The following is a 12,761-nucleotide window of genomic DNA, read 5'->3' as shown; positions in this document are numbered from 1 at the left end:
CAATGTTGTGTGGCACGTCAGCCAGTAAATATTTGGAGCTGCTCTTGAACTGCATGTGACAAAAAGCATTAGGCCCACCCAGAATAAAATTATGGTTCATTACTTATATCCCTTTCTAAGGTGATTTGGAAAATAAGATATCAACTATGGCCATCCCATCCATTTAAGTCCAGTAAACCTTCTCAGAACTGTTTTGAATTCATTTACATTCTGCCTTAAGTAGAAAGACTATTGTTGAATGCATTATTTCAGGTGTGGCCTGGTAATTTGTGTGTTAGGACTAGAAAAATTACCATGAAAGCTGCCTGAGGGTGGTACGTGTATGGAATCAGCTGCCAGAGGATGTGGTGGAGGCTGGTACAATTGCAACATTAAGAGGCATTTGGATGGGTATATGAATAGGAAGGGTTTGGAGGGATATAGGCCAGGTGCTGGAAGGTGGGACTAGATTGGGTTGGGATATCTGGTCGGCATGGACAGGTTGGACCGAAGGGTCCGTTTCCATGCTGTACATCTCTATGACTCTAAGTCACTTGGTGGCAACATCAGAGCACTGCTTGCTGAATGTGGGAGAACAAAGATTAAACCAAAGAGTAATTTAAAAGGAAGACATGTTAAGGATCCCCCCGTCTCTTTTTAAAAACTAGTTACAACTATTGTTTTCCTAAAACTAGAGGCTATTTGTTGAAAGTGAGAAGGGAAAGATTTAAAAGGGACTTGAGGACCAACAGAGAGTGTGTGTCTGTGGAAAGAGCTGCCAGAGGAAGTGGTAGAGACAGGTACAAATACAACATTTAAAAGGCATTTGGACAGATACATGGGTAGGAAAGGTTTAAGAGGAATATGGGCCAAATGCAAGTAAATGGGACTAGTTCAGTTTAAAAAAGTTAGTCAGTATGGAGAGTTGGGCCGAAGGGCTTGTCCGTGCTGTATGCGTCTACGACTAACTCCTGTTAATCCTTGATTTCATGGTATTTTGGCATGAATGAGTTTAAATGTCCTTGAATTTCTGGACCTAGAAAGGTGCTTTGTTTCAGTCATAGTAATTTCCCCACCCTCCTTCATTTCCCATTGCTCCATTTAGGGAATGTTATTTATGGCACATTCGTCAGTCAATGCACTGTTCAATTATTCCTTCTATGATTCAAAGTGAAAGGTAAAATGGCCATAGTGCTGCTGTCTCCTCAGAGCGAGGTGACTGGTAGCGGTTTAACCTGAGGATCACCATGCCTCAGGTGAGGGGAGAAGTTGAGAAGGTGGGATGTTCATGGTAACCTCAGTCAATGCAGGAGTTGAACCCACACTGTTGGTGTCACTCTGCATCACAAACCAGCCCTCCAGCCAACTGAGCTAACCTATCCCCTATGACTTGCAGCCTTAGTTTGAGGAATGGATTTTTGATATGTGTAGCTCCCAAACAAAGGAAGAAATAATTAACCAAAGGGAGAATGTGTTCATTTTCTTGAACCTTAGCAAGCACAACACCACCTATTCTCCAAGACATCATAGAAATGACTGGGTCCACAGCAAAACCTGCAGCTCCTCTGCAGAGACAGCACCCGCTGCTGTTCGAAATTGAGTCCTCTGAATTGGCATATTTGTTTGTTAGCAATTACCACATATATTGGATGTAGGATTGCTCGCTGAGCTGGAAGGTTCATTTCCAGACATTTTGCCACCCTTCTAGGTAACATCTTCAGTAGGTCTCCAGGCGAAGCACTGCTGATGATTCCTGCTTTCTATTTATATGTTTGGGTTTCTTTGGTTTGGTGATGTCATTTCCTGTGGTGATGTCATTTCCTGTTCTTTTTTTCGGGGGAGGGAGATGGGGTCTAACTCGATGTGTTTGTTGATAGAGTTCCGATTGGAATGCCATGCTTCTAGGAATTCTTGTGCGTGTCTTTTTTTGGCTTGTCCTAGGATGGATGTGTTGTCCCAGTCAAAGTGGTGTCTTTCCTTATCTGTATGTAAGGATACTAGTGAGAGAGGCAGTGCTTCACCCGCAGGCCCACTGACGATGTTACCTAGTAGGGTGACGAAACATCTGGAAATGAACCTTCCAGCTCAGTGAGCAAACCTACATCCAGAACCTCAACCTGAGCTACAAGTCTTCTCAAAATTCACTAAGACCACATATACTCAATAATGTTGGCACTTTTTGTCCGATGAAATTACTGCTGAACAGTAAATAGAAAATGGACAGAGCAGTTATATTACTATTTTTGAAGCTGTGTTTCTTGTACCACCATGTATAAAACGTTCAAAGCAGAATTTTGTTAAATATCAGGAATTTGGAGCACTCATAAAACAACCTTGCATTAAAGAAAAAAAATGGAAAAAAAGTCAAAAGCCTATATTATGTTTTTTCCCCTTCTTCTCCTCTATCAAAGTCTCGATTGCACACTGAAATGCTGTGTTATGGCACGGCATTCTCTGCAGAAATTCAGATGTAATTCTTCATATGTACCCAAACTTCATGTTATGCAGTATCACAGGCGAGTCCATCCAGTTCCAGAAAGAAGTGAATTCACTTGTTTCACAAGTGGAATCAGGCCATTTGGCCCATCAAGTCCATACCAACCCCCTGTAAAGCACCCCACATAGAATCTCCCACTCTATCCCTGCATTTACCCAGAGCCAATTCACCTAACCTGCGCAGAGATAGAATCAAATCCAGGTCCTTGGCACTGAGGTAGCAGTGCTAACCACTAAGCTACCATAGCACTCTTAGTAGCAGCCAATCATGGTCATTAAGAATGGAAACCTTGTTTTATTTCATCACCCTGGCCAAGTATGGTAGCACCATTTCATTCCAGCCAGTGAACCTAACCTGAAGTTATTTGTGCTTTGTTACTGGACATTTACTGTTGATTTGATAATTAATCAGTTGTTTCTTTCAGATTTCCTTTCACAATTTTGTGCTAAATGTATGCTTATATATTTTTCTACTGTACAGGGTATAGCTCTTGTAGATAGAAATTCAAGACCACAAGTGATTTTTCAACTAAATGTCGAGGATCTGCCAGAGAATATTCAGGAGCGTTTCAACAGCCTGTTTAGCATCCGAGCAAAGTGGACTGAGGAAGATATTGCTCCATATATCCAGTGGGTACCTTTAGCATTGAGTTTGTTCTGTCTGTTGCTGTTCACTGTGAGTTACTGAATTCTTTGTTTTAAAAAGATAAAAAAAAGTAGACCCAACAAACTTATGAGTTACACTTCATCAATTATATGTTGCCTGGTCTGGAGAGAAGGTCTTATGAGGAAAGGCTGAGAGACTTGGGTCTGTTCTCATTGGAAAGAAGAAGGCTAAGAGGGGATTTGTTAGAGACATACAAGATAATCAGAGGGTTAGATAGGGTAGACAGTGAAAGTCTTTTTCCGAGGATGATGACGTCAGCTTGTACGAAGGGGCATAGCTACAAATTGAGGGGTGATAGATTTAAAACAGATGTCAGAGGCAGGTTCTTTACGCAGAGAGTGGTAATGGCGTGGAATTCCCTACCTGCTAATGTAGTCAACTCAGCCACATTAGGGAGATTTAAACAATCCTCAGATAAGCACATGGATGATTTTGGGATAGTGTAGGGGGACGAGCTGGGAATAGTTCACAGGTCGGCGCAACATCGAGGGCAGAAGGTCTGTTCTGCGCTGTATTGTTCTATGTTCTATAAGTGATTTCAATGGACTGTAGAGATAAACATTTCATAGATTTCTTCCTATTGTAACAATTGTTTCACGCCTTGCCTATTTTCACTGCTTGTGCCTGGGGTTACTGCTGTTTAGAGATAACGAGAGTCCAGAGACAGTATGTTCCTTTTAGGGTGAAGGGAATGTTGGTCAGTGTAGGGAATGTTGGATGACTAAAGAAATTGAGGTTTTGGTCAAGAAAAAGAAGGAAGCATATGTGAGGTACAGACAGCAGGGATCGAGTGAATCCCTAGACAGTAGGGCAGTAGAAGTATACTTAAGAGGGAAATCAGGAGGCCAGTAGCTTTGGTAAATAGTGTTAAGGAGAATCTAAAGGGAGTCTACAAATACATTCAGGATAAAAGAGTAACTAGGGGGAGAATAAAGATCAGCATGGCTGCTTATGTGGGGAACTGCAGGAGATAGGGGAGATAATAAATAAGTATTTTGTATCAGTGTTTACTGTGGAGAAGGATATGGAAGTTAGAGAACTTAGGGGAATAAATAGCAACATCTTAAAGTATGCATATTACAAAGGAGGAGGTGTTGGATGGCCTAAAATCTATGTAACGGTGGATAAATCTCCAGGACCTGATCAGATGTACCCGAGAACTTTGTGGGAAGCTAGGGACATGATTGCTGGGCCCCTTGCTGAGATATTTGTATCCTTCATAGCTACTGGTGAGGTGCTGACAGACTGCAGGTTCTCTAACGTGATGCTGCTATTTAAGAAGGGTGGTAAGGAAAAGCAAGGGAATTATAGACTGGTGAGCCTGGCATCAGTGGTGGGCAAGTTGTTGGAGGAACAGGATTTACAGAGGAGCCTCGATTAACCGAAGGACACAGGCGGGGAGTATTTAATTTGGTTAAATGAATGCCAGATAATCGAATGCTGGATAACCTAGTTAGCCAAGCATTATGATCTTGTTCAGATAATCTGAAATTCAGTTAATCCAATGCCAGATAATCAAGGTTCCTCTGTACATGTATTTGGAAAGACAAGGACTGATTAGGGATAGTCAATATGGCGTTGTGTATGGGAAATCATGTCTCACTAATTTGATTAAGTTTTTTGAAGAAATACCAAAGAGGGTTGATGAAGGTAGAATGGTGGATTTGATCTCTTCAGTAAGGCATTCGACAAGGTTCCGCAAGGTAGACTGGTTAGATCACATGGAATACAGGGAGAACTAGCAATTTGGATACAGAGCTGGCTCGACAATAGGAGACAGAGGGTGATGGTGGAGATTTGCCTTTCAGACTGGAGGCCTGCGGCGAGCACTGTACCACATGGATCAGTACTAGGTCCATTGCTTTTTGTTATTTATATAAATGACTTGGCTGTGAACATAGGAGGTATGGTTAGTAGGTTTGCAGATGACACCAAAATTAGAGGTGTAGTGGACAGCGAAGAAGATTACCTCAGCGTACAACGGGACCTCAATCAGATGGTCCAATGGGTTGAGGATTGGCAGATGGAGTTTAATTTAGATAAATGTGAGGTACTGCATTTTAGACAGGCAAATCAAAGCAGGACTTCTACACTTAGTGGTAAGGTGCTGGGGAGTGTTGCTGAACAAAGAGACCTTGGAATGCAGGTTCATATTTCTTTGAAAGTGGAGTCATAGGTAAATAGGACAGTGAAGAAGGTGTTTTGTATGCTTGCCTTTTATTGGTCAGTGCATTGAGTATTGGAGTTGGGAGATCATGTTATGGCTATCCAGGACATTGCCTAGGCCACTTTTGGGATACTGCTTGCAATTCTGGGCTCCCTGCTATTAGAAAGGATGTTGTGAAACTTGAAAGGGTTGAGAAAATATTTACAAGGATGTTGCCAGGGTTGGAGGGGTTGAGCTATAAGAGGCTGAATAGGCTGGGACTATTTTCCCTGGAGCGTTGAAGGCTGAGGGGTGACCTCATAGAGGTTTATAAAATCGTGAGGGGCATGGATAGGGTAAATAGCCAAGATCTTTTCCCCAGAGGAGGTGAGTCCAAAACTAGGGGGCATAGATTTAAGGTGAGAGGGAAAAGATTTAAAAGGGATCTAAGGGGCAAATGTTTCATGCAGTGGGTAGTGTGTGAATGGAATGAGCTGCCAGAGTAAGTGGCAGTGGCTGGTACAATTACAATATTTTAAAAGGTACCTGGATGGGTATATCAATAGAAAGAATTTAGAGGGATATGGGACTAGATTAGGTTGGGATATCTGGTCGGCATGGACGAGTTGGACCAAAGGGTCTAGAACATAGAACATGGAACATTACAGCGCAGCACAGGCCCTTCGGCCCTCGATGTTGTACCAACCTGTGAAATTATCTGAAGCCCACTAACCTCCACTATTCCATTCTCATCCATATACCTATCCATGACCATTTAAATGCCCTTAAAGTTGGCAAGTGTACGACTGTTGCAGGCAGCGCGTTCCACGTACCTACTACTCTTTGAGTAAAGAAACTACCTCTGACATCTGAATATATCTATCACCTCTCATTTTAAAGCTATGTCCCCTCATACTAGCCATCGCAATCCGAGGAAAAAGGCTCTCATTGTCCAACCTATCTAACCCTCTAATTACCTTATAAGTCTCAATTAAGTCACCTCTCAACCTTCTCTCTAATGAAAACAGCCTCAAATCCCTCAGCCTTTTCTCATAAGGCCTTCCATCCATACCAGGCAACATCCTAGTAAATCTCCTCTGATCCCTTTCCAAAGCTTCCATATCCTTCCTATAATGTGGTGACCAGAACTGTAGGCAATACTCCAAGTGCGGCCACACTAGAGTTTTGTACAGCTGCAGCATGACCTCACGATTTAAAAACTCAATCCTTCTATCAATAAAAGCTAACACACCCTATGCCTTCTTAACAACCCTATCAACCTGGGTGACAACTTTCAAGGACGTATGTACCTGGACCCCAAGATCTCTCTGCTCATCTACACGACCAAGAATCTTACCATTAGCCCAGATACTCTGCATTCCTGTTACTCCTTCCAAAGTGGATCACCTTACACTTTTCTGCATTAAACTCCATCAGCCACCTCTGCAGCTTATCTATGTCCCTCTGTAATCTACATCTGTCATCACTATCCACAACTGTATCAACCTTAGTGTCATCTACAAATTTACTAACCCACGGATCTGTTTCCATGTTGTACAGCTCACTGAATCTACTGTACGACTGTATTTCTCTGGGAATCTCGACCTTCCAATATTTTATCGTTCTTCACTTTTGTGCTTTCTAATATTTTTAAATTTCAAGTGTAACCATTTGTTCTAATGTTCTGAGGATTAACGGAACAGGAACTTGGCCCATCTGTTACTCACTTCTCAACATTTGATTCCAAGCCTGGATTCTCACTTTAATAATCCAGGCCAGCAGTAACTTCAGACCCAAAGTACCGTTCTTCCATCCTACCCTTCTGCCACAACACTGATTTCACATTGAAGAGCAACACCAGCTGTACCTGCATATGAGGTGCCAACCTAGTAATGTTAAACACAGAATTACATGCAACTTACATATCAATGGCTATGGCTAGAGCTAAGCAATTCTACAACCAACAGGCGGGATCAAAGATCTGTAGCCCTGCTATATTCTGTCATAAATGGTCATTAATAAGAAGGTGTGAATTCAGTTCAGTCTGTAAGATCACAGTAAACTGTTGAAGTCATTGGATACAGCACTGACATATCACCAAACTCTCACTCCCATAAGCTCAATGCTGAGCATCCTGGTCCCCCTAATCTGAACATATACATGCTGGACTGAGAATTGATCGAGGTCAAGTCTAGAATGAATAGGAAATGAATCAGGAACACTGAAACCATGTAAATTGGGAAATGGAATTACTTTAGACTTGAATATGTTTTGAATACGCCCAATGCTAGAAAGCAGGCCTTACTGTTGCATTTATCTAGTCGATAGTTCACTTGGAGATCTTCTGGTGCAGTAGTGGTGTCCCTATCTCTGTGCCATAAACTCTGGGTTCAGGTCCGACCTCAGGATTTGATGGCCACCAAAGGAGTTTTGTAACAAGGCCGATAGGTTGATTATCAACCTGTGCAGCCTTGGGATATGCCTGTGGCAGGTAGTAGGACTGGAAGAGTTTCCTGGTCAGTTAGACTTAAATGGTAACTGCAGCACAATAGTCTCCTCATGTGAAAACAGTACATATGCAGGTTGGTGGCACACAAGCATTAGCCTTATTTCAAAGGATTAGAAACAATGTTTAAAGTTTTAATCGTAGAACATAAGCTCCCTGATTGAGAAACTAGAAAAAGCCAAACTTGAATAAGTGCAATTTTGAAAAAGGCTTAGAGTTAATTACATGTTAAAGATGGAACAATGTTGACTTAAAAAGTTAACAGCTAGAAAAACAAGATCATAAAACAGCACGTGGGCTCACTTAGGTAACGAACTAGAGACCAGTCATTTACAATCCTTGTAAGCTGATAGCAGAAATTACTTAGGCCTGGTGTTTGCAAGTAGCAGATCACTGAGAGAAGGGAGCCAAAATACTTAACAGTTAGTAGACCTGTGCTGCAACTGGGTGGTAAAAAAAAGCAAACTTCATTATTTGCTGCATGAATGCAGGTTGGGCTTAATGTCAATTGGTGTTACTTGAAGGAAGCAAAACTGGAAGACAGCCCAGATTGAGGCTACTGGAAGAACCTGCAGTGGACTTCATGGACTCTCGGAGGAAAACAAAGCATCCAGATGAGCTTGGAATTATTGATTAGACAACCAGAACATGAGAATGAGGTATCCCCAGTCATAGGGGTTTGGGGGAGGGGATGATTGGTGGGTCATGAAAGTCTTGCCTCAGAAAAGCTGGAACTGAAGCAAATCAAAGTAGTTTTCAGAAGCTTCTGGCAAAAATTTGGATGGTCCTGATAGAAATAAATAACACTTAAGATTTCAGAAAGTATAAGGGAATTCTTGGGGGAAATAAGAAGTAAGTGCGAATGCAAAACATCCACAGTTATAGATGACATTGTTAAATTAATTATACTTATTTTGTTTAAATATTGGATACAATAAAAAGTTTGCTTTTACTTAGAGGTATGAAATCTTGTGATGCAGTTCCATTGGTAAAACAAGGTGTTTGGATTTTACTTCAGGTATTAATGATCCCGAACAGGGTTGTAATAATATATACTTGAAATGTGAAGGAAGTAAGCTGAAGGAGATGAGCAACACTATTTGAGCTCTGTGAGACATCACTTAAAAAAACACAATGGATTCTGTCAACCTCAGCCCAGGAATTAGAGAATTCCACTGAAAGTTTTGGTTCTGGGATGAATTGAACAAGTTAGAATTGAACTTTTCTTAGTTCATACCTTAGCATATACTTTTGTTCCCTCTAAGGAATAAAGGGGAAGCATTGAAAGGATTAGCCAACTGATTATCAACATAGTGAACTAGTCATGATTTTCTCCCAAGGCCAACACATTCCAGAGTGGATTTAAACCTTCTATCTCAGAGCTGTGGATGCTGCCCACTGAGTTATAAAACCTATTGGAATTAAATCGTTTGATGACAGAAAGTTGCACTAAGTGTCTATTCTTGATAAGACTTTACACTTTAATTGAATATAAACAATCGCTGCACCTTATCAACACCCTTCAATTTATGTAGCATTTTTAACATAGACAAACTTCCTGAAGTGCTCCAATGTGAAGAGTGAATATCAAACTTGGTTGAGGAGTTGTGAGTGAAGGCTTTATCAGAGAGATGTGTTTGAAGGGAGTTCGAAGATTTACAAAGTTGGAGACGTCATGAGGTTTAAATGGGAAATTGAGACAGATAGGATCAGGGTGATTGGAAGAGTCTGCCACCACTGGCAGAGAGAGGGGAGAAGCAAAGAAGGGAGCATGGAAAGTGTTGTAAAGTTGGAGGAGAACTTCGTGAAATGACGTCAGTTAGGAATTTAAAAAAGTTTTGGGTGAGAAGTATCTTAATTGACATTGTGATTTTGGTTTAAGATTTTTTTGTTAATCACTGGCCTGATTGTGATTTCACATTTTAACATTCTGACAGCCATTTCAAGAGGCAGTTGGCTAGTCACCATGGCATCTGCTTTGTGTTATTCAATTTCATCCAATCTACTCCTTTTAAAAGCATTCAACAAGGCTTTTTCAGTGCCTGGTAGACAGTTTTAGAAGAATAAAGTTCACTGCTTGCTGTCTTACACTCAAGTTGTTTATTTCAAACCTTATGTAGCAGTGTGCTGACTCTGTCTTCATACAAAAAATAGTTTTTGTTGAGCTGTACATTTAAGAAGGAGTTATCTCTGCTATCTGAAATGTACATTTAAGAAGGAGTTATCTCTGCTGGCTGAGTTCACAGGGCTAAATGAGCCAAAATCAGCTTACATTCCCACTGCTGATCACAACAATATGATTCCAAGTGTATGATTTGGAGATGAGATCAACATAGCAGTGTCTATCTGTCTGGCAGCTGTGGATAGTCTGTTTAAGTCAATTAAATGTTAATTAAGTTTATGGTTAAGCCTTGGACGGAACTTTGGAAGCTTCTTTGACATGGTTCCTCAGTTGGCTAGATGGCTGGTTGGAAGGCAGAGTGATGCCAACAGCATGAGTTCAATTTCCACACAAGTTTAGGTTACCACGAAGGACTTTCATCCTAAATCTCTCTTATCACAAGAGGCATGGTGACACTGACGATAAACCACCACCAGTCATCTCTCTAATAAGTCACAACAGGCTTAAACCTGTAAGATATGCTTGACATCACAACATGCTGTTCTGATATAAAGATGCAAGTCTCCCCTCAATAGCTGTCTCTTATGCAATCATTATATTCAAACAACTATCTATGTGTGATGCAGCTAACATCAGTAATCAGAGAACCCAGTTTTCACATGTAAGTCTGACTTTGTAGTCTTGTATATAGTTAGTGTTGTAAGTAAAGTTCAGGATATTTGTTTCTCAAGAACCTAACTCTATGTGAACTATGTTGCACAGGTAACATAGAATATCACATTGGCATCAATTGTTATGAAGCACATGGATATTTTCTGTTAGATATGTAAGTTGCTGTTGAATGTACAAATTGATTCTGCTTGTTTACTTGTGAACAACTGTAATTACATTCAGAATTAATGAACTGACCGTGAAGCACACATGAGGAAGATATCATACAAATACAAACTTGTCACTTAATAATAGGACAGAAATTCTGTTTTGAATTCTTCGGCTTACCTGACTTATGTTTAAGCTGTGAAGTTTCAAATGGCCTTTATACTCTGATTGATTGAATAGCTCTGGATATTAAGAAAATTACAAAAAGTTGCACACCTTTATTTGATACCAACTTTTATAATAAACAACTCCTGAGTCTGTTCATACAGGCAGAAATAATCTTTTCACAAAATCTTCCTGGACGGAGGCTTTCGCTTAATGATTTCAAATAGTTACCTGTTCTCTATTTTGTGTTTTTGCCTACCATCAGTCATCAGGAGCATCTTTGGCTGATGGTTAATGTTTGTTGTAGGCAGCATTGCATCGAACCCAGAAAAACCTGTTCTCAAAAGACTCCCCTTTCCATATTGAGATTTGCACTAACTGAAATTGAATAAGAATTAAGTATTGCTGCACAAACTTCCCACTGACGCCATCAGATCTCCCACTAGTGAAGCTGACTCTTAAGAACCAAATTTGCCAATTGCACAGAATACCAAAAACCTGGAAAATTAACAATATCTCGTTGGTAGATTTGTAAACTATTTCTTATTCCAAGTGGAAATGTTGGGATGAACTTTTCACTAAGATTTACCCTCCACGTTTTTTAAGCTTTAAACTTATTTGTTCCCTTCCCCAGAAGGATAAATGGAGTTCGTCTTAGTTTATTTTTTTTAAGAAAAAGCTGACTACTGAAAAACCTGTTAATATCATTTCATATATCTAACCTTGTATTTAAACCAACTTACAAGCTCTTTGATTAATCTCCCATTTTAACAGGGGTTTATGTGGAGAGAAGCAGACCATTGGAACTTTACTGACAAAATATGCTCGTTCATCGATGCAGAATGGTATGAAGGTGTTTAGCTCCAGAAGGCCCGTCTAATGATGAATTTTAATGCTTGAAATCCAACAGAAGAAGGTTTGCCTAAAAGATGTTCAATGCAAGTGCATGTTTGCCTCTCATTCCATCTCCCATTTTTGTCGATTCGAAATTGTCATGAAAGTATTTTTCAGAATCCACGTGGTATATCTTGGGTTTGTTAATAAAAATAAAAGATATATTTCCTGGAATTGCACTGCCGTTAATTCTGTCAAAGGAATAGGCTGTTACTTTAAACTTCTGTAGTAGAATAAAGTCATAGAGATATACTGCAGGAAAACAGACCCTTCAGTCCAACTCGTCCAAGCAGACCAGGTATCATCATATAAATCTAGTCCCATTTGCCAGCACTTGGTCCATATCCCTCTAAACACTTCCTATTTATGTACCATTCCAGATACCTTTTAAATGTTGTAATTGTACCAGCCTCCACTTCCTCTGGCAACTCATTCCATACATGCTTCTTCTGCATGAAAAAGTTGCCCCTCAGGTCCCTTTTAAATCTTTCCCCTTTCACATTAAATCTATACCCTCTAGTTTTCCACTCCCTCAAACCGGGGAAAAGTTGCATATTTACCCTGTCTGTGCCCCTCATGATTTTGTAAATCTCGATAAGGTCATCCCTCAGCTTCCGATGCTCCAAGGAATACAACCCCAGCCTATTCAGCCTCACCCTATAGCTTGAACCCTCAAACCCTGGCACCATTCTTGTAAATCTTTTCTGAACCCTTTCAAGTTTCACAACATCCTTCCTATTAGCAGGGAGACCAGAAATGAATGCAGTATTCCAAAATTGGCCTAACCAATGTCTTGTACAGCTGCAATATGACCTCCCAACTTCTGTACTGAATACTCTGACCAATAAAGGAAAGCATACCAACTCCTTCCCTATCTTATCTACCTGTGACTCTACTTTCAGGGAACTATGAACCTGCACTGCAAAGTCTCTTTGTTCAGCAACACTCCCCAGGACATTACCATTAA

The 12,761-nt window shown here is 40.5% G+C and overlaps 1 protein-coding gene across 2 annotated transcripts in view; it reads left to right on the top strand.

Annotated features, from left to right (window-relative positions):
* Nucleotides 1-11,968, top strand: part of dscc1 (DNA replication and sister chromatid cohesion 1) — a 36,926-nt gene extending 24,958 nt beyond the window's left edge. For both annotated transcript variants that reach the window (XM_043688974.2, XM_043688973.2), the window contains exons 8-9: nt 2,957-3,105; nt 11,675-11,968. In XM_043688974.2, the coding sequence (XP_043544909.2) occupies nt 2,957-3,105; nt 11,675-11,780 (255 nt within the window). In that variant the 3' untranslated portion in view covers nt 11,781-11,968. The remainder of the gene's footprint in view (nt 1-2,956; nt 3,106-11,674) is intronic.
* The last annotated feature ends 793 nt before the right edge of the window (nt 11,969-12,761 follow it).

This window comes from Chiloscyllium plagiosum, unplaced genomic scaffold (assembly GCF_037043375.1).
Source record: "Chiloscyllium plagiosum isolate Xiang-an unplaced genomic scaffold, Cpla_swu_hap1 HiC_scaffold_4, whole genome shotgun sequence".
NCBI lineage: Eukaryota > Metazoa > Chordata > Chondrichthyes > Orectolobiformes > Hemiscylliidae > Chiloscyllium > Chiloscyllium plagiosum.
Note: the sequence above shows the minus strand (reverse complement) of the source record. Positions and strands in the feature narration are given on the sequence as shown.